This window comes from Dermacentor variabilis, chromosome 1 (assembly GCF_050947875.1).
Source record: "Dermacentor variabilis isolate Ectoservices chromosome 1, ASM5094787v1, whole genome shotgun sequence".
In the NCBI taxonomy this organism is placed as follows: domain Eukaryota; kingdom Metazoa; phylum Arthropoda; class Arachnida; order Ixodida; family Ixodidae; genus Dermacentor; species Dermacentor variabilis.
In genome coordinates this window covers 3449821-3472959 of record NC_134568.1, presented here as the reverse complement: position 1 = coordinate 3472959, position 23139 = coordinate 3449821, and the positions used below count along the sequence as shown (strand labels likewise).

The window sequence follows — 23139 nt, the reverse complement described above, 5'->3', positions numbered from 1 at the left end:
GAGAGGGTGGCAGGTCTTGTTGTGAAACCTAATAAGAGGTACACAATGAAGGTTGTACAGGTCTACGCCCCTACATCCAGTCATGATGACCAGGAAGTCGAAAGCTTCTATGAAGACGTGAAATCGGCGATGGGTAGAGTGAAAACAAAATACACTGTACTGATGGGCGACTTCAATGCCAAGGTAGGCAATAAGCAGACTGGAGACAGTGGGGCCATATGGCATAGGCACTAGGAATAGCAGAGGAGAGTTATTAGTAGAGTTTGCGGAACAGAAATACTATACGGATAATGAATACCTTCTTCCGCAAGCGGGATAGACGAAAGTGGACGTGGAAGAGCCCAAACGGCAAGACGAGAAATGAAATAGACCTCATACTCTGCGCTAACCCTGGCATCATTCAAGATGTGGACGTGCTCAACAAGGTGCGCTGCAGTGACCATAGGATGGTAAGAAGTCGAATTAGCTTAGACCTGAGGAAGGAACGGAAGAAACTGGTACATAAAAAGTCGATTAATGAGTTAGCGGTAAGAGGGAAAATAGAGGAATTTCAGATCAAGCTACAGAACCGGTGTTCGGCTTTAACTCAGGAAGAGGACCGTAGTGTTGAAGCAATGAACGACAATCTTGTGGCATCATTAAGGGGTGTGCAATAGAAGTCGCTGGTAACTCCGTTAGACAGGATACCAGCAAGCTATCGCAGGAGACGAAAGATCTGATAAAAAACACCAATGTATGAAAGCCTCTAACCCTACAGCTAGAATAGAACTGGCAGAACTTTCCAAGTTAATCACAATCAACAAGCGTAAGACAGCTGACATACGGAAGCATAATATGGATAGAATTGAACATGCTCTCAGGAACGGAGGAAGCCTAAAAGCCGTGAAGAAGAAACTAGGAATTGGCAAGAATCAGATGTACACGTTAAGAGACAAAGCCGGCCATATCATTACTAATATGGATGAGATAGTTCAAGTGGCTGAGGAGTTCTATAGAGATTTATACAGTACCCTTGGCACCCACGACGACAATGGAAGAGAGTATAGTCTAGAGGAATTCGAGATCCCACAGGTAATGCCGGAAGAAGTAAAGAAAGCCTTGGGAGCTATGCAAAGGGGGAAGGCAGCTGGGGGTGATCAGGTAACAGCAGATTTGTTGAAGGATGGTGGGCAGATTGTTCTAGAGAAACTGGCCACCCTGTATACGCAATGCCTCATGACCTCGAGCGTACCGGAATCTTGGAAGAACGCTAACATAATCCTAATCCATAAGAAAGGGGACACCAAAGACTTGAAAAATTATAGACCGATCCGCTTACTCTCGGTTGCCTACAAAGTATTTACTAAGGTAATCGCAAATAGAGTCAGGAACACCTTAGACTTCTGTCAAGCACAGGACCAGGCAGGATTCCGTAAAGGCTACTCAACAATAGACCATATTCACACTATCAATCAGGTGATAGAGAAATGTAAGGAATATAACCAACCCTGATATATAGCTTTCATTGATTACGAGAAAGCATTTGATTCTGTCGAAACCTCAGCAGTCATGGAGGCATTTCGGAATCAGGGTGTAGACGAGCCGTATGTAAAAACACTGAAAGATATCTGTAGCGGCTGCACAGCCACCGTAGTCCTCCATAAAGAAAGCAACAAAATCCCAATAAAGAAAGGCGTCAGGCAGGGAGATACCATTTCTTCAATACTATTCACAGCGTGTTTACACGAGGTATTCAGAGACCTGGATTGGGAAGAATTGGGTATAAAAGTTGACGGGGAATACCTTAGTAACTTGCGATTCGCTGATGATATTGCCTTGCTTAGTAACTCAGGGGACCAATTGCAATGCATGCTCACTGACCTGGAGAGGCAAAGCAGAAGAGTGGGTCTAAAAATTAATCTGCAGAAAACTAAAGTAATGTTTAACAGTCTCGGAAGAGAGCAGCACTTTACAATAGGTAGCGAGGAATTGGAAGTGGTAAGGGAATACATGTACTTAGGGCACGTAGTAACGGCGGATCTGGATCATGACACGGAAATAATCAGAAGAATAAGAATGGGCTGGGTTGCGTTTCGCAGGCATTCTCAGATCATGAACAGCAGGTTGCCATTATCCCTTAAGAGAAAACTGTATAATAGCTGTGCCTGACTAATACTCACCTACGGGGCAGAAACCTGGAGGCTTACGAAAAGGGTTCTACTTAAATTGAGGACGACGCAACGAGTCATGGAAAGAAGAATGATGGGTGTAACGTTAAGGGATAAGAAAAGAGCAGATTGGGTGAGGAAACAAACGCGAGTTAATGACATCTTAGTGGGAATCAAGAAAAAGAAATGGGCACGGGCAGGACATGTAATGAGGAGGGACGATAACCGATGGTCATTAAGGGTTACGGACTGGATTCCAAGGGAAGGGAAGCGTAGCAGGGGGCGGCAGAAAGTTAGGCGGGCGGATGAAATTAAGAGGAAGCTTTAGCTCGGGCCCAACTCCGACGCGGCCTATTCAAATACATGTAAAACGCAAAAACGTTTTTATGAGATAACCCCTGGACAGATTTTGATTAAATTTGTTGCATTTGAAAGAGAATGTTAAATTCTAGTGACTGTTGGAAGCCAAATTTCGATTTAGGGCTTGAATTTTCTTAAAATGATTTTCAAATATTTGACCGTTCGAAAAAAATAGAAGCACGAAGCTTACAAATTCATAGCTCTGCATCAAGAACTGATATCGCGATTCTGTAAACGGCATCCATTAGATCATTCAAAGCGGACAAATTCAATATGTAATTTTACATATTACGTGAATTTGTTACGTTGGTTACAACGGTTTTGCAAAAGTTGTATTTTCCTATGATTACATTTTTTTATATTCATGTGTAACATATAAATTTTGTCCGCTTTAGATGTACCATTAGATGCAATTCACAGAATTGTATTATCATTTTTAGTGGTTGAGTTACAGAGTTGTAAACTTGATAGTTTCATTTTTTGAAAATTTTCGATTTTTGCCAATTTATGATAAAAAATTGACGACTTAACTGAAAAATTCGAAACTAACAGTCACTAGATTTTAGGTTTGTCTTTGAAATGCAACAAACCTCGTCAAATTTGGTGCAGTGGTTGCCGAGAAAAACGAATTCTCCTTTTACATGTATTTAGATAAGAGCACCCGAGCTAAAGCTACCTCTTAAGAAGTTGGCAGGGACGACATGGCCACAATTAGTAAATGACCGGGGTTGTTGGAGAAATATGGGAGAGGCCTTTGCCCTGCAGTGGGCGCAACCAGACAGATGATGATGATGATGATGATGATGATAATGATGATGATGATGAAATCTAAAAATATAATGTGACTTGCTCACCTGGAAGTACATTTTATGAACTGTTGATGTCACTGTTTGCAACCATGCCAATTGCACTTCGAATTTCATTTCATTTTGAGGAAAGATTAACTTCTTCTAAATTTCTGTTGGTTCCCGACCATGAGAGGAATTTAAGCGCACACTTCAACGGCCCTCGGAGATTAGCTGTCGCCATTATAACTTCCCGTTCATTGATGTCTTCGTGGCCCGTCATTAAATTGGGTTGTCATTATAGTACAATGAAAGGGTCCGTACGTATTTGTACCAAACCTATGAGCGTGAAATAAAAAAGAATGAATATCTCACTTTGCATTACAATGTGGTACGCAATGCATCAATTCCACGTGTCATATTACTGCTCATATCTAATCCAGCCACAGGGCCTGCTTACATGAATAGCACGCATACCAAGTTGCTTTACCAATAAGCTGTCGGTACCTGAAGCATTGTCGAGGTGTGCTGAGGCGGGTGTCGAGTGCAAGGTCCATGGATCCAGAAGCCCTCGCCGTCCTTGTGACAGCCATTGGACGCTGGGCGCGGCGTAGAACCTCGAAACACGCGCTCCAAACCTTGGCCAGACCCTCTTCCACGCAATACCTGAGCTGAACCCATGGGCGGTCCTCGGCACCGGTTGGGAAGAGGAGTACCGTATTGCTCCAACCCCTGCGAGCTGCTGCGAAGTGTAGCGTATGTTCTTGTATACTTATTATGGCTGAACAAACTGGCTCTATAAAAATAAATATTCAGGACACAACTGCAGTGATTGCGCGCCTGCTGTTCGTTTTTGGGGGAGTAAGCAGTTTCATTGCGGTCCTTGATGAATTAATAAAGTTTTGAAATACATTATTACTTATTATTATTACTTATTATTACTCATTATTATTTTGAAATACAATATCTTGAAATACAGAACCTTCAATATAAACCATCGTTCTAGAAGGCAGTAAAGAGCAGGATCCCAAAACAAAGAAAACACTCGAGGAACAAACCACAGCTTTCGATGGAGATTGAACATCGAAGCACATTCATGACAGAGAGAGAGAGAGACCGAATATGATAAACTTTTATAATGAGCAAGCCCAGTTTGCGGCCTAGGTGGGTGTTCTTATTGCAGGTAGCCGCGGGCCGTAGCCATCTCCCGTGCTTATTCGATCAGGCTACGCTGCCTCTTCGGGTCCGGGTATGATCACACGTTAACCTTTTGGAGACAATAGATTTTTGAAATTTTAAGGGGTGCTACGCATTCTAATAATAACAAAAACCGACTAAGAAGAAAAGAAGTAGCCGTTGCCAGAAAATAATTAAAAAGTATTGCTTGAAAGTTGTTCAGCTTAACAGAAACGTGCGTAGCCTGCAGATCACGCTCAGTGGTACATCATCATGGTACGTCGTCAGAGGTACTTCATCAGAATTCAGTGGTAGTGATCGATGGTCATAGACCTCACAATACTTTGTCAGCATTATAAACTAAGACAGTCAATCTATCGAAAGCGCATTACTAGACAACTGCAGGCGAAGTGACCTCTATTTCTTGCATATAGGAGACGCCATAATAGTCCTGATGGTTCCTACCTCATGTAGTCGCGCATGATGTTAGAATCATCAAAAGAGAAGGCGCTTCCCTCTGAAAGAGATTAAACATGTTACAGTAGGAAAAGTTAATGTCAGCCTTTGCATGAAAACAACGACAACAAAAAAGCATGTCGTTCACACATGTATTTAAGAACAAATAAGCGTGATGACACCCCGAACGTTGACTGAAACGCAACCTTGACATTGAAATGCAAAGCATTTTCGCATTGCAGTGAAGGCCACATTTAAAGACGCCGTCAGAAAAAGTGAGGTGTAGTTTTCCCAATGAAAAATTACTGTATTTACTTGGCTCTAGACTAACGTAAATTCTAGGTGGAACTGCTCAATTCGAAATCCCAGAAACTAAACAAACATTCTTAATTCTACACCGAAGGAAAAAATTCAACATATTCGGGATCTCACATTTCTGCGTTTCTCACACGATCACATTAGCCAGAACGTCATGCTATGCCACCATGACCCAGTTCACTACCTCACTAAGCGAAGTGAGCATGTCAAAGTTGACAGGCACGTCTCACGTTGACAGAACGTCTCAACTTGTTCTGAGCGACGCTACGTGAGCTTGCGGTCTCCTTCGCCTGTATAACAACAGCCCTCCGGAAGTTGCGACATTCTGTGTGTGCTTATGAAATCAAGAACATGTTCTTTCACCTAGTGGTATTGGTCTTTCTGAGGTCCACAGTGTCCGGCGGTTGCGGCCAAACCGCACGTTCGAATCAAAACCAGCCCCTTGATTTCCTGCATTGGTTTTTAAACAAAAGTATCAGCCTCCATTCAAGTAAGACAGTACGTCATGGAAGCGATACCGCCATCTGGGTCATTGATGGCATCGCATAACTGCTTTCGAGCGTAAAAATGCACTCTAGTCAGACGTGGCGGCAAGATATGCGTCATATACACTTTCAAGAGACGTGCTGGCGGAAGAGGGTGAAAGACCCCCCCCCCCCTTCGAAGCTTCCATGGGACGATTTTAATTATAAAGATTGTTGCCTCATAAAGAGCTGAGAATCACAAATATTTCAAAGATTGTGCAAATTGCACACTTGGATCAATCAGCCATCGAAATTACTTTTTCTGCGCTAAATATCCATAAATTGCTGCTCCTCACCAGCCACGTACTTTATCATCAGCATTTATGCAAACAGCGGGATTATCATATATTTATGTAAAAGCTGCTACTCATTCCAAACTAAACACAATGTTTTCCCAGCGTTCATTGCAGTCACTCACCAATTTGTAAGGTGTTCCTTGGGAGTACATTTTCTTTATGGAGTATCAGTTCCTTAATTAAGGAATTCTAGAGGGGCTACGGGATTTCTACATACTTGTCTTTTCGGCGCAGTCGATCCGATGCTTTACAGAGTCCAGTGCCCCCTTCGCCTGGCAAACCCGGAATTATCTCATGCCTGCGACACGGTTGGCTTGACGCATGCACCCTGGTAACACCACTGCGGTACATGCCATACCTGTACAGTTAGCTTCCCATTACTTCCCAGCTAGGTTTCTGTATTCGCAGTAGGCTTTGAAAGGACTGGAGCTGTTACTTTTATATATTTTATATATTTGATGAATTGGTCGAAAGCCTCCTAACGTTAAGTCGACATAAGTATCCTCTGTTTGAAGTTCAAGCTCGTTTGTCTCATTCGCCTTCTTTCTCTTGAGGCTTTCCCAGATTCATACTTAGGTTTGCTTCTCAAATGGCTTTTTATTTCGCTGTTATTGCTTTTGCCTCATCTCAATTCTTTGCAGCGGCGTGCACAAGGCAACGGAGCAAGCCGAATGAAGTTTCTGCACTGTATCCGGCAATGTATCCGATGAAATGTCGTTAGAGCACCCTAACATCCATTGCTGTAAAATCCTGATTAAAGCCACAGTGATGAGGCATCATTTTGACGCTACGAGGAAGGGCAAGGAATACGAGCTAAATATAGGACGTACCTGGGTTGTGGTGTGGCAGTGCTTGGTCGATGTAAAGGACACTTGAGTGGATTGTGCTCCAGCAAGCGCTTGTACAGCTGGAGTCCGCGGCGACTCCAGACGCGACAGTTGTGTGCAGCATACTCGAGGCTTCTCTGGATATCACTCGCTGTGGTTCCTTGCAGACGTCCCCGTAGATACTGGCGCTCTCGGAATTTCGGCCGCGGCTCCAGTGCGAGGCCAGGAAGCGCCTTGAGCCTTCCACCTCTCGGTGAGTTTCTGACTTCGGACTTGCAGGCGGAGGAGACCGGCGTGAGGACTCTCCGTTCCAGGTGATTACTGCAAACTCCTGATGAACTTCCTAGAGAACGAAGCAGTCATGGAAGTAATTAGGAAGTAATGGAAGTTTGTTTACAATATGAATAATGGGTTCTATGTAGGCTAAACATCGTCTTCGAAGCATGGATATCTATTGCCGCCTGGTACCTTTACCACATACCCAGGCCCCTTATAGCCTGGTGCAGCACAGCAGGGAATGTCGCGTGCAAATATATATATATATATATATATATATATATATATATATATATATATATATATATATATATATGGGCAGCCTGCTGTTGATGAGACTGAAGAAGAAGAAGTCCACTTTGGGCCAGAATCTAAGTATGGTCCTTTTCAAGACAATAATCACAAGCATACTCTAATGACTTCTGATTTTACTAGGGCTATAATATATTCAGCAAAACGTTTTTAGTAAAGGAATGAAAAATACGTACGGCTGGTCACCACAAAGATAAACGAAATCAAGCAGCTTCATCATTAACGACGCTATAACGAGCTCTTTCATTTCACACACAAAAAAAAAAAAGAACAACGACGCAGACGAACGGAGGACAATCGTTTATTGCGCTTCATCCGTCGGCGTCTCTGCTGTTTCTTTTTCTTTTTGTTTTCTAATTTTTGCCAGAATGAAACTCATCGCTGCATAATCATGAACGGGCCCCTGATCACTAACGTGCCCATGCAGCCCTTTTCATTGCTTTACTTAGTGAGATTTCTTTCCAAATGCAGTTATCCGTTAAGCCTGATGCTATACGGCAGGGAGGTAGTTTTTTGAAGAGGGGCAATTGTACTAGTTATCATGGTAAGTACGCAGTGATACCTATAGTGTGTGCAAGCTGAGGTACGAGTTTACACACCTGCCTGCTAATTGCTTTCCTGGTGTTGACTGCGGCTAGGCGATCGATATGCTTACAATCTGAGTAAAAGAATGACGCTTTCACCGTAATCACTTTTAATATCGTAATTATTCGGTAGCGATTTCGTGCAGAAAAGTAGGGAAGCATGTGAACCGACGCCCGCGCTTCACCTACTAGCCACCAAGGGAAGGAACGACGGATTGAGCGTCAATTGGCCCAATTACGCATCGCTTGGGCGTCTCTGAGGATAGAAGTCGCCGCCGTACGTTTTATTCCGACTTCAATGTTCACGGTCTCCAACCCAGCCTTAGCCAAGCTTGCAAAATACAAAATGTGCCATATACGAGTGCACGACCAGCGGGGTATATCCTCTTCTGTGCTCTTACAGCCATGGCCCCATGCGTCGCAGGCTTACAAAGTGACGCAGGCACTGCTACGTTTCATGAAAGCGACAGGCCTCAGTTACCGATTGTAGGCGTGAAGTTATGGACATCCGCATGTACTCACACTGATAGTACCTTCTTCCCTTCCTCTCCTTCCTTCCCTTGAATCCCTTCCCCTGTGTAGGGTAGCAAACCGAGTATGCGTCTGGTTGACCTCCCTACCTTTCCTTCCTTCCTTTTCATCCTCCTCCTACAGCAGCGGGATAATTTTAGCTTAGTTATTGCCTGGTTAAATATACAAGTGTAATTACTGAAAGTTTATCTTAGCAATAAGGGCATAATTTCCGGTAGGGGGAAAGGATCTGAAAAAAAAGAAAAGCTCCCCTCATTGCCTGACACGGCAACGGTGACTTTGAGGGGCGAGCTGTCTGCGTTTGCTTTCGCTGATCGCGAGCTGCGCTCCGTATTCCGCGGGATGATCGCTGCCTACGCGTTGACCACGTGGTTGCCGAGTGAAGCAGAGAGCGTACTTCCTTCCAATCTAATGTCGGTGGCTTGCGGGCACTTGACCACGCGGTTCTTTTCATACTTCCCTACATGTGAAGCGCTGACAACACCGTTATGTCTCAAACGTATGCATATTGGGGCACTGCTTTATTTAACCGCTCGGCTAAGGGAAGCTTGGACACCTTGCATATCAGAAGAGGAAAAATGGAGAACTACCAATTCACACCCGCTGTGGTGGCGTACTGACTATGGCGTTGCGCTGCTAAGCCCGAAGACGCGGCAACAAATCCCCGCCACAACTGCGGCATTTTGATGAGGGCGAAATGCTAGAACACATGCAGGTTAAAGAAGCACAGGTGGGGGAAATCAATACCATAGCGTGCTTCATACTCTTATCGTGGCTTTGGCTCGTAAAGCCCTAGGATGTATTTCAACATTAGCAATCAGGTTCTTCGTCTGTCTGAGCTTACTTCTATAATATGCTATACTGGCCAAAGGTAGTCTACCAACTTTCCAAAACCATGACATTACTGTACTTACGAGCGGATCCATGCGAGCACATGTTTAGTACTGCTTTATTACACTATACTGTTAATAGGGAAAGGAACTGCTCGTAAATTTACTGCTACATTAGGCTAACAAACTCCTGATGTTTCCGCAGCTGGAACTTCAAATTCGTCGCAATGAGCTAGATCCGCTTGACACGTCTAATCGCGCAAAATCCGACTGACAGGGAAATATTCAAATAACATGGCTTACTTTTCCTGCCAGGCTTACGTACATAAATTCCCAGTGCTGCTTATTTACTTTGCTCGCGAACATAACTCCATGAAATGCAAATAATCGATAATTTAAAGAATGAAAGGTTTTCTGTTAGTTGCGTTAGTCTTTGCAAGTCGATACCCAGCTTTAATCCCATTGCGTTCACTTACGAAGGCTTTAATAGCGCGCATTAGTGTTAAGCCTTCTCCGCAGCGGTATACTCGTAAAAATGAGTCCGGCGCGCGATAATCCTGCTGAGGCTGCTGGCATACAGTCTGTCGGTCCACCGCCAAATAATTCCGAATGGAAAATGTTGTTCCTTGCCGAAAGGCGTTGCTTTGCAGGCACCGACGAGCGTGGAACACGGGCGGCAGTGCGCGGGCCAATGGCGCGAGGGCACGCTCGCTGTCTTCGTGACGCTCGCGCTGTTCTCGCATACGTAATGATGATTAGACAATGATGAAGATTAGCTCAGGTTTTTCTGAACGATTCCTAGGCTTTCGAGGCTTTTATTTCTTTAAGCTTTCTATAGTTAAGTTACTTAATTGCAGCAGCTTTGCCTGTGTATGTTATTTTTATCGCATCTACTTTTAGAACGGAAGAGGCAACAAATGGAACTCAGAATCACTCTAAACTATAAACCCGAAACCTCTGGCGAACGTCGCATGGATTCGACACCAACGCTGCAGGGTATTTGTTAGCAACACTTATGAAATATGAGCACGAAAACTGGCGTCGAAGATTACCCATTCAGGATGGCAATAGGAGTGAAAATTCACTGACAACCGTTTCGGTTATGCGTAAATCTTGACCGATAGTGCTTTGCACGTTGTTTTGTATCCCCTAGGAGTATTCCTTACTGAGAACTTTATCATATATCGCTTTCATTTTCACACGCATGCGCATGGTACTCTAAAATACTCAAGGTATCGTTCCTGTAACCTGGATTTCTGGAAGCAACAGTTATGAATTGTGTACTAATCCTGGGGTTTCACGTGCCAAAACCGCGATTTGATTATGAAGCACACGGTAGCGCGGGGCTCCGTATTGTTTTATACCAACAGGGGACCTTTATCGATCCCCCAATGCGCGGACTACAGGCGTATTTGCACTTCATCATCATCATCATCAGCAGCAGCAGCAGCAGCAGTAGCAGCAACAGTAGCAGCCTGGTTACGCCCACTGCAGGGCAAAGGCTTCTCCCATACCGTGTCTCTCCCATACTTCTCCAACTACCTTTGCGCAATAACTTTTTGTGCCACTTAAGATTACTTTTTGCGTGGACAAGATTACTCTTGCGTGTATTGCACCTGCAGTGCGCGTCCGCATATTGGACAACGTGCATACAGTGTCTCATTGTACCATAGCATAGTCACCCGCCACCTAGCTTTCCCTGTATTTCCCACTTCCCCTTTCCCCAGTGAGGAGTAGCAGGCTAGAGACACGTTCTCCAGGCCGACCTCTCCTCCTTTCTCTTCAATAAAATCTACTCCTCCTTCTCCGGTCCTGTACTAATTGTGGCCATGTTGTCCCTGCAAACTTCTTAATCTCATCCGCCCACCTAACTTTCTGCCGCCCCTGCTACGCTTCCCTTCACTTGGAATCCAGTCCGTAACCTTTAATGACCATTGGTTAACTTCCCTCCTCATTACATGTCCTGGCCATGCACATTTCTTTTTCTTGATTTTAGCTAAGCTGTCATTAACTCGCGTTTGTTCCCGCACCAAATCTGCTCTTTTCTTATCCCTTAGCGTTACACCCATCATTCTTCTTTCGATAGCTCATTGCGTCGTTATCAATTTCAGTAGAACCCTTTTCGTAAACCTCCAGGTTTCTGCCCCATATGTGAGTAATGGTAACACACAGTTGTTATACATTTTTCTCTTAAGGGATAATGGCAACCTGCTGTTCATGATCTGAGAATGCCTGCCAAGCGCACCCCAGCCCATTCTTATTCTTCTGATTATTTCCGTCTCATGATCCGGATCCGCTGTCACTACGTGCCCTAAGTAGATGTATTCCCTTACCACATCCAGTGCCTCGCTACCTATCGTAAACTGCTGTTCCCTTCCGAGACTGTTAGACATTACTTTAGCTTTCTGCAGATTAATTTTTAGACCCACCCTTCTGCTTTGCCTCTCCAGGTCAGTGAGCATGCATTGAAATTGGTACCCCGAGTTACTAAGCAAGGCAATATCATCAGCGAATCGCAAGTACGATGGTATTCTTCATTAATTCTTATGCCCAATTCTTCCCAATCCAGGTCTCTGAATACATCCTGTAAACATACTGTGAATAGGATTGGAGAGATCGTGTCTCCCTGCCGGACGCCCTTCTTTATTGGGATTTTGTTGCTTGCTTTATGGAGGACTACGGTGGCTGTGCAGCCGCTATAGATATCTTTCAATATTTTTACATACGGCTCGTCGACACCCTGATTCCGTAACGCCTGCGTGACTGCTCTGATTTCGACTGAATCAAACGCTTCATCGTAATCAATGAAAGCTATATAGAAAGGTTGGTTATATTCCGCACATTTCTCTATCACCCGAGTGATAGTGTGAATATGGTCTATTGTTGAGTAGCCTTTACGGAATCCTGCCTGGTCCTTTGATTGACAGAAGTCTAAGGTGTTCCTGATTCTATTTGCGATTACCTTAGTAAATACTTTGTAGGAAACGGACAGTAAGCTGATCGGTCTATAATTTTTCAAGTCTTTAGCGTCCCCTTTCTTATAGATTAGGATTATGTTGCCGTTCTTCCAAGATTCCGGTACGCCCGAAGTCATGAGGCATTGCGTATACAGGGTGGCCAGTTTTTCTTGAACAATCTGCCCACCATCCTTCAACAAATCTGCCGTTACCTGATCCTCCCCAGCTGCCTTCCCCTTTTGCATAGCTCCCAAGGCTTTCTATACTTCTTCCGGCGTTGCTGGTGGGATTTCAAATTCCTCTAGATTGTTCTCTCTTCCATTTTTGTCGTGGATGCTACTGGTACTGTATAAATCTCTATAGAACTCTTCAGCCACTCTGCACTTGGCCCTCATCTAAATGCGGCCTCCGCGGCCCGGACTTGATGCCGCGACTTTGTGCTTAGCAGCGCAACACCGCTAAGACACAACAGCGGGTGTTATGAACTGTCAAGTCCACGGCGTGTTCATAGACTGTCGTAATGCTGACTCACGGTGAGGTCCACGAGAACTCCCCTGCTACCATACAGAAACACTGGAGAAGGTTAAAGGATATCTCACACCTTGTTTGCACTCGCGCTATGCGAAGTAGTAAGGCCGACGCACTTGGAAGCACTACGGCCACGAGACGCCTCTTTAGCGAGCGCCATGCAAGGAGGCTTTTGCTGATCTTGCATTTACTTCCTGGCGCATTTTTATTGCTCATTTGCAACACGAACCATCAAGAACTGCCAAGAGCACGTGCACCGCTATGCGAACGCCTGCTGACGCTTATAAGAGCGTGCCACAACACACGTTTCGGGCCCCACGACTGTTAATAATGCAGATATATGTATATGGTACATACGATGATCCCTATGGACGATTGTCACCGTTCATCGTCGCCAAATAGCTTGAAACTACCAGCCGCAAGATTGTTGGGTACATCACAGGGAACAACTTTTTTTTTACGTTTTGTCGTGTCGTGCTTGATCGTGAGTTTGACGAACCACCAAACCAGACGGACCCATTTACTAACTGCTAACTACATGTACGTGTCAAGAAAACAACGAACGACTGAAAGGAAGAAATAAAGACAGAAAGAAAGAAAGAAGGAAAGAAAACACCGGTCGGACAACATGGGCGCTGTAACGTAAAGCTATCCCAATCTGTCTCTACTTCATTTCCGCCGTTAGTCCTGCGCAACTGGTCAAATTTCGCTTGTCTGACCAAGCGGCGTCACAAAACCGAAAAATATCCCTGTCCCAAAATTACCTGTGCTCACTGATTGTGCATAATTAGGCTGAATAAAATGCAAAAGAAATCTACAGGTTTGTCGCCAATATTCCTCCGCTATTTGTAAAAATAATTTCCCGTTGTGTCCACTGAGCTTGTCTGCCACGCGACGTCACAAAACAGCAACAACTCACCACGTCAAGGTGACGTGTACGCACATAAGGTACATTATCGGCCAAACAAAACGAATTTTTTTCAGGGCACAACACTTAGGCGCCCTTTCCTGCGCTGAGCGTCGGCGTCCCTCGGCGTAACCGAGCGAACGAACACTGGGAAGGATGAAAGAGCGAACGCGGAGCACAGTGGGCGATGAAAGACTGCGATAGCGAAGAGAGCCAGAGGAGGCTTACTCAGGAGTAGGGTGCAGGGGAAGCATCCAAAGGAAAGCGGAGGAGGAGAGTATGGCGAAACGGTGAGGATGAAAGCGGAGTGTCGCACGAGGCTCGCTCTACGGTGGCGACCAAGACATGCGGCCTTATGCGGCCGATACCTTATATGGAAGCAAAGCGCATGCGCGGGCCACGGGCGAACATCGCATGCGCTACATCGCCTGCACTGCCGCCGCTATAGAATGCGCTGCGAGGGAGGCGCGTTCCCATGTTCCTGCTTTCTTTCTGAACAATGAACGACGCAACCGGTCGAAATGCTTCGTCTGCCGCTACTGCTACACGAGCTGCCCGTGCAGAGGCTCCGCGCCGCGGCCAAGAGGACCCTGTCGTTCAGAATCGAATTATTTGTCACAATATATCCCGAATTCAAAACACTTAAGCAGCTGCGCTCAAAATTAGCACTAGGGAGTATCGCAATCATCAGTTAATTTTTTAATAAATGGAGACCACGCCTTTTCGAAAGAAATAATATATGGCTCCCAACCGGTCGCTCAGGCGCTGGTTACTCGCAGCTGCTGACGAGAATGTATGTTTTCTTATAATAAATACTTATTCTTGGCAGTATAACGCGGCCGAGCCTTTACGTCACGTATAAGAGATCGCTCTGCGAATTCTACTTCGCTGGCGATCCCTCCTAACGACATTGTTAACTCCCTGTCGCATAACACCGTGATTTTCGACGAAAGAACGCAAACTAAGCAATGGGCAAGCGGACGAACCAGAGACGCTGGAACCCTTCTGATCACCCTGTTATCTACTTTCACTTCCCTAGCTCGGTCCCACCGACACACTCTCCACTTCTGCACACTTCTCGCCTCTTGTCAGCCAATTGGACAAGGAAAACCTCTTAAGATAGGCTTCAAAAGCCATTTGTTCCGAAAGCAAACAATAGTAACCTCTTATAAATGAGGAGATCATTTCATTGGGTGGTTCAAAGAACGTTGCGGGTCTCCACGTAATGTATCAGTCAGCGGTTACGTAAATTTGATGTCAGTAATATGCAATAACATCTCAATGAAATAGTTTTACATTATGTGGCCAAATGTCTCCACATTGAATAATGTTCCACACTGCCAGCACATAGAAAATAAAGTTCCTAACTGCTCGCCTACACGTCTGCTCAAACTTGCCTTCTTATGGCTTGTACAGGGCAATAACCAAAATGTAAAAAAGCACCTCCTTCCGGTTGATCAGTCGGTTGGTCCCCCTGTTGAACCTAGAACACTTCATTCAAATGTCTTCACACCCCTGCTTCATTCCTTTGATGATTATCTTGTGAACTGATTGACGTCGGTCGGTGATTTATGCATCCTTGAGTAGATGGTGCGAGAACCTTCGCGCCGCTTCATGGTGAGACCATATAATAAGCTAGGCGCAAGTGAAGACAACGTAGGCCTGCACAGCATATAGCGGGAGATTTATGGTGCGTTGGTGTGGAGAGCGCGTGAGCACGAGTATATCAAACGGTACATGCAAAGAAGGGCACGCTTGACATGACCGTTAAGTTTTTCAGCAATGTGTCGGCCGTGTCATATGGTACCAGGGGACTAGCTTAATGGGAAAATTATTTTTCTAAGGCGTTACACCTAGGAGCGAGCCCAGTAATTGCAGTGATGCTCAAGATGCTCTGGTTCATGATTAGCTCATTGAAGGAGTTACTAGCAAACTAATCGGAGTGCGCATACTAAACACTGAGCCCTATCTCACACTCAACAAAGCGGGAGTTTTCAGCAGTTTTGTCGAGCTTATTCAGCAGCAGGCTCTTGCGTTGAACTATTAAAAATTCATTCAGTTTATCCATTATCGTCAACTCAAATCAGAAACAATCAGAACGCACCAGGTCCATCTACAAGGCGACCCAAATCCCTACCGGTTGAGGTGGAAGGGCAAGCTTCTAGACTGGCCACCAGAGTAAGCCACCAGAGTGCTTATACAAGACACCTACAGATGCTTCCACCAGGGCTTACGAAGCCGACTACACGGCGTACAGGGCTGCATGCGCGAAGCCATAATGACCTCTGCCTCGGGGATGGTGCGCGTTTTGCAACCGTTGCAACTCGTCAAATTACCTCGAGCAGTTTCAAACTTTCGTGCTGTGCTTTGCACTTGCGACTATCTTCCTTCTGTTTACTTTGCTTACGACTAATATTATGTATCAATGTAGTTTTCTCTGTTTAGTGTGTGGTGTCTACATATTGTTGGCGATCGCGGAGCCTCGAGGTTTATGTTTTCATAATTTTTTGAAGAAAACAGAAAAAAACAACCCTGATGCACTTGCGGCTTGAAAATTTTATAACTATGTGCAGTTTCTAATTACAGCGTTCACTATTGGTCAGTATGTAAGATCACATTTCAATTAAATGTCTTTGGCAGTGTTTGTGGCGTGTGTAGTTTCTTTCATATTTTTCTTCTCTATAGGCGCTCTAAAATTCCTGAGATTCCGCTTTTCTGTCGCAACATTGCCTTACGTTGGTAAGTCGATCAAAACTTTATGTGAGCTTCTCTCTACAACGTTCAAGATAAATATTAAAAACATCGACGTATTCGATAAAAAACAGTCCTGGATTACTGTAGCGTCTTGCCGAAGGCTGGTACGTGTGGTGTTGGAACATCCGTTAAACCACAGGCGCCACCCGGCACGCGAACTTGGGAAGAAGGAAGCTACAAATACTCCATCCTACACATTACTCCCTGGCATGAAATTTGCGATGATCGAGGCCCTCGCCAATGCCTCGACTATCGTTGAGGAAGCCAAGAAAAGCACAGTTGTACGAAGTGCTAGAGCGTGGTTGCGGCGATCAGATGCTGCGCAACAATCAATAATAACATCAATGAGTCCAGATCACGTCAAATAGGAATGTATTTCGTCCGCAGCTTGGAAAAGTGCACTTAGAAACGAGTGTGAGCCTTCAATTCATAGTTAGTGCACATTGTCAGCACTGACCGGCGTCGATTCCTTGTTTACATTTTCTCTGAAGTTACCATACAAAATTTATGACGGTGTTTGAGATGAATTAAGAGGTCATCATGAATCATCACACAACCATGGATTTCCACCACCTCTATGGATCTAGGCCAGGTCGCAGTGTTTTCTTTCTTTCAACTGGGGATGTCCAGGCGCCATTCAAATATGATGTATGCATGTGTTTGTGGAGCGACAAAGTAGAGAACAATACAACAGGACGTTTGTGTGGTTGGGAAGGTCTGCAATTAAAGATATAAAGTGCATTATGAAAGAAGCGTCGTATACAAGATTAATTCAAGAAAATCACACTCGATAGTAAGCAAAATAGGCGAAACAAGATTGATGACCTGAATGGCTGCCTACCATTACTGTCAGAACATTCTCTTTGGTGATGCATTGGCGATGGCCGATAGCCACTTGGCCGCCGAATGTTACACCGTATAGTCGTGCTTTCGGTGCTCAGCGTTTAAGCGCGTGAAGATACCATGTGCGTCGCGCTGGAACCCTGACCTCAACAATGATCGGCACTGCTGGCTGGCCTGAGTCTGCGCCATGCAAGCGTGCGATGGCATCTTCCTCGAAAGTTCCGCCTCATTACACGGCTCGATGCGACAAGTACATTGGTACCGAGGATAGCATTGTCCCTAAAGACAGGGACGTATCAGTTTACATCATGCAGTTGGCAGTATCATTGAGGCGAAATTTTGACACAGGTTCTATGACGTGAGAAACTCTGTGCATCGACTGCAGCAATAAGTTTAGTGCTCCGAGATTGTCACACTTTAGCGAGGTGGAATAGGCGCAAGCACTGGCAAAAATAGTGAATAAACAATATAACTAACGAATTACAGGGCGAACTTGCGCGATGAAACTGAAACAGTGCTTCCTCGACAAGGGTACCAGACTGTCGGCGCTTGTCGAATAAGAACTGTAGTCACTCTGGGCTGGCCGCTAATTGCACTTGACGCACAAACTTAAACATAACCAGCGTATACGACAGGGGATGTTCATCAAGAAACTGAAAGCGTAAAATTGAAGACGCGCCGAGAAATTGCAATGACGGCATGAAAAAATATACGTTAGGCCCGCATAAATTTGCTCAGATAATCCTTGAGAACGGTGATATAAGACGTAAAAAGTATATCACGCGGCATTATTACTTCAAGTATCTTTCACATGTCCAAAATGTGTTTTCATGTCACGAATTTCATTTGTTTTAACAACGATACAGTCGTATAGGCTGAAAAAAGGGCACTCCAAGTTCCATGTGACTAAAAGGTTCGCTTTGTCGGAAATTTAGTGGTATATGCCAATCAGAGGAGCGTTATTTGCGCATTGAGAAGAAATAAGAGGTTCTGGACTATGGGGTTTTTCTTTGTGATTATTTAGTGGCGTATTTACGGTGCCACCATTATCTTCTGCCTCTTTCAAGAGACCACTCAAAATGCTCTACTACAAGTTCAAATGTGCAGCATACTGCAGCGTGCATATCACATTGACTGAATATGCACAGTACATTTAGCAAAGTAAAGATTGAAGCCAGATATTGTCGTCTGTGTTGATTGAAGCAAAAAATTTCACCGACGATTACGATACTGCCCAATGCGAAACTTGTTCGCAGCTCCATACGTGTTTTGATGTCGCGATATATTGATGCATCGCACCGATCACCACACCGACTGGCAGATCCGCGACGCGCGGAGCTATATATAGACCGGCCACACAGTTGCCACTTCCCAGCAACTGCAGAATATGCAGCCGTAATGTTTCGCGGGAAACGCTTGCCGCGAACGCCATGCGCGAAGGCGAGTTTTCTGCTTCTTTTTTTATCTGGACGGCGCCGCCGCTGCCACGGATGCACATAAGGTAGTGAGCGCCATCTGGTGATACTTCAAGGTGGCTTCCTCGCAGTCTTTCACCCCCCGCTGCGCTCCGCGTTCGCTCCTTCGTCCTTCGCTTGGCTCGTTCTCTCCGTTACGCCGAGGTAGGACGAGGGATGCCGAGGCACGACGACGCCCAACGCAGGAACGGGCGCCTCATAGCGGCGCTCTAAAAGCAGGCAAATGGTGGTATGCGCACGGACGAAATTGGGGTAGTGCTTTAGTAAGCAGGCAACATCCACCAGTTTTTTTTTCGCATTAAGCGCAAACGTGTAACTCACCAGCATTCTCCACGACGTTATGAGAAACATTTGCGTGGTAGGGATGTATCGATGATGACCCGGTGGAAATGTATGCCCCGATGTACGGGAAGGGTGGCACAGCAGTCACCTGAGGAATGAAAATAGCGAATTCAACGTTAAAAGCAGAAATAAATTATTGCAACACTTTTTTATAGCACTACAAACAAGGATCAATGAAGACAGTAAAAACTATAAAGTCTGGAGACGGCAAACGAGACTCCATAGGCCGACAAGTGCCGCTTTTAATAAATCCTTGGAAAGCGCACGTATATTGTTCTTCAGGCGCTTAATTATGGGCATACACGATGACTAAACGTCTGGTAATGACTAAGTATGAGAGTCTGTAAACTCAAACTCTTACATCAAAGAATGTATGGCTCATAAAATGAGGGGGTGTTCGCTCATAGATTTCCTTTCCACTTCATATCTTGTGCGTATTCTGTATTCTTCATCCTCACTGAGTTTACGTAGAAAGTAGACTCCAGCTAGCGTACGGCTATCAACGCCTGCTGTGCTCTATACAGAACGTATGCATGCCCGCTTCTGAGAGACCGGCTCCCTACGTGAAACACACAAGCACACAGTGGAAGTAATAGCGCATGCACACTTGGTGAGTGCGAAAAAAAGAAAGAAATAAAAAAGTACGCGTGCCCCCAACTTAACTCAGGAGACGAGAAAACATTGCGTTAATTGTTTCGCAAATATTTGAGCAGTAAATCTCAGCAAATTCTGATCAAAGGAATAAAACATAGTCACTGGCGAACTCTAAATAAAGGTTTCGTACGTGTAGTAGCTAGATGTCTTCAATAGTGCATATTAAACTTTCGGGGGTTTCTTAAAGGCCATCTCAACAGGTTTGGAAATTTTAAGCAGACAAGTGCAACGTGTACATCCCGCGCTCACGGTCGTGCCTGCAAGGTACAGCAGTTCTGCGCGCCCGCCAGAAAACCACTGAAATTTCCAACCAAAAGCCACGCCACGCTCTCTCTCTCTCTCTCTCTCGAGAAATGTCCCCTATCAACCACAGCCAAGGTCACACGCACAAATGCCGTTACACAAAACGCATTGCAACCTACGCCACTCGCCATGACCCGTGACCTAATTCCGCACGGAAGCCGTAACGCCACCGCTATAATACACCGCGCCGAAGAAAAAAAAAGAAAAACGATGGAACTAATGTGCCTTTATGAGCTGTTCAAAAAGAAAAAACAATCTAGGGACTTAAGATGGAACCGGGCTCACCGAAGAAACATCCTCTGGGTCCTCGGCTCCAGTATGGTAGAAGGCAGGGAAGGAACACCGCTTGCGGATGACAGTCGAGGCACAGGGAGAGGGTGTCTTCGTTGACAGTGACGCTCCTCATGGTAGAAGCAAGGTTGATTTCTTCTATCTCCACCAATGTCGAGCCGATTAAAAAAATTATTACGGTAATATTCTGCTCAGACGCAATTTCACAACTTTCAATGTGTAACCAAAATTTGCAATGGAGCCAGGAGTAGGGCCTTTTAAGAGATTCTGCAGGTGTTAGGGGTTCCCTAAGAGACGCGTGAAGGTTCCAATGTGTCATTTTAGAGCCTCGGAACACTGCAGTTTGCACGCTGCTGTTGTCTCAATGCTACTGATGCAAACACATAAAAAGCATCCACTGCACTATTGTCTGGTGACACCGCATGCTCGCACATACGAGCCATGCTTGACTTCCCGTGGCGTGCCCCACCAAGATATGTAGAGAGCACCTTATCACGGTTATCCATATCTGGTTGTCCAATCTCTGTGATCTTTCAATGGGTCGGACGAAATGCCTGTAATATTTTTGGCAACACGCTGCAAAGGCCCAAAATATTAACTCAATTCTCTCGGTTGGCAAACGCTCCGTTTCCTTGTTACTGTTTTTTTTTTCGTTTCATTGGTGCAAGGATTGGTGCAAGTGGCCACCGTTTCAGCGGCTACGTAAAATGGCACTAATCTCTCTGTTAAAAAATTGGCATCACGATGCGCTCAGCCTTTTTTCCTTTCGGAGGCCTCTCCTTAGGCATTAATATGTAGTTAACTTTCACTGCACATGTGAAGGAGACATAGCAAGCCACCTGGAGTTTCATTGCCAACAACAACGTGATTTTTTCTTTTTTTTAATTATCACATTCCGTAATATTTCCTTCTTTCTTTTTTTCTTTTTTTTTTGACCCGCCGTGGTTGCTTAGTGGCTATGGTGTTGGGCTGCTACGCATGAGGGCGCGGGATCAAATCCTGGCCATGGCGGTAGCATTTCGATGGGGGCGAAATGCAAAAACGCCTGTGTACTTAGATTTAGGTGCACGCTAAAGAACCCCTGGTGGTCGAAATTTCCGGAGTCCCCCACTACGGCGTGCCTCTTAATCAAAAAGTGGTTTTGGCAGCTAAAACCATATAGTAATTTTGTTTTTTTTATTTCTACAAACACCTCGTTTGTCATGGACGCACCTGATAATGTACCTGGTTTTATCTGAAACTCCACCACTTAGCCCTTGAAGGTTTATTTAGGTCATAATGGTACATTTAAATTTTCCACTGTGTCATGTGACACACCCCACGTGGTCGCAGTAAATGTCCGGAAATCTCTCATCGTACGCCAGCGCTGCATTTTGATGCCAGAACTATACTGAAGGCTGAGTTAGCAGGAGATAAAAAACAGAAAAGCCAAATATACAGGCGTTCTCGGTGCAGTTAGGCTCTGTAGATAGAATAGATAGATAGGTTCTGTCTTGGCTGGTCTATTTGCTTGTCAACTAACACTATTTTGTTCTATTCCACCACCCACGCCTTGTTTTCGTGGTCGCAAAACTGAAAGCGAAGATTGCGTAGGCTGGAGACCCACACCTGGTTGTACGAAAACAATCTTGGTAGCTTTTCGCCTAGAAAAGAAACAAAGCTACGTTTTCACGGCGAAATTCTGCCACGATCATTTGATGACAGTTTGCTTTGTTCCCAAAGAAACAGAAAATCACGTTGCCTATTAGACGCACACAACCGCCCGCGCCCACACGCACAAGAACCTTCGCATCAATCGCATACCCGCGTCGCGGCATCGAGATTTCCAGGCAACCAGGCACACTTGAATGAGAGGCGCTCGTGCGCGTCCCCGTGTATGTGGCAGCCATAGGAAGCCAAGACGCAACCCATGTGCGCCACACTTTTGACGGCTCGATAGACGCGATAGGGCAGTCGTACCAGCACTTGCTGGCGATCGCGAATCTCTTGGAGGCGCTTCACTTCGCGGTAGAGCCTCATCTTGTTTGTCTGCTCCTACTTTACCTTCGGTCACAAATTGGATCAGCCGGTCACGTGAGAGCGCCACGGCACTCGATTTCTACAGATTTTTTAAGAACCGTGGGAAATAACACAGTAGTGGTATACCAACAATAAGAACACCATTCTGCCGCTCCATGCTATACTGTTAAAAGCAAATTGTCGAAGGTAGACTTACCTTGCATTCAAAGCTGGCGATCAGAGTGATTGAACTTCATGAAGGTCCGCATTTACAAGAATCATCTTATGCTAGAAGCGTTTGTCAGAGCAGATGCCAGTTAATAGTGACGTTTGACATATTAGCGAAGGCGACCGTCCCATAGGAAAAAGCATTTACAAATAAGTAAAAAATAGCCCAGAAAACCATCCACGATGATTGTCAATGCAAGCTAGTAGCATGAACGAAAGAACGAACGAACGAACAACGAACGAACGAACGAACGAACGAACGAACGAACGAACGAACGAACGAACGAACGAACGAACGAACGAACGAACGAACGAACGATTGAGAGAGCGAACAAAAGTACGAAAGAAAGAGCGAGGGAAGGAGCGAGTGAGAGAGGAAACAAACGAACACTTTCCTTACTCAGTCCGACCACCGGCCACCAACCACGAAAACAGCC

The 23139-nt window shown here is 45.2% G+C and overlaps 1 protein-coding gene across 1 annotated transcript in view; it reads right to left on the bottom strand.

Annotated features, from left to right (window-relative positions):
- Positions 1-22495, bottom strand: part of LOC142574921 (uncharacterized) — a 57431-nt gene extending 34936 nt beyond the window's left edge. Inside the window, exons 1-4 of the mRNA XM_075683915.1 lie at positions 22280-22495; positions 19208-19316; positions 6893-7232; positions 3800-4034 (exon numbers count right to left, since the gene is read on the bottom strand). Of these exons, the coding sequence (XP_075540030.1) occupies positions 3800-4034; positions 6893-7232; positions 19208-19316; positions 22280-22495 (900 nt within the window). The remainder of the gene's footprint in view (positions 1-3799; positions 4035-6892; positions 7233-19207; positions 19317-22279) is intronic.
- Between the last annotated feature and the right edge of the window lie 644 nt (positions 22496-23139).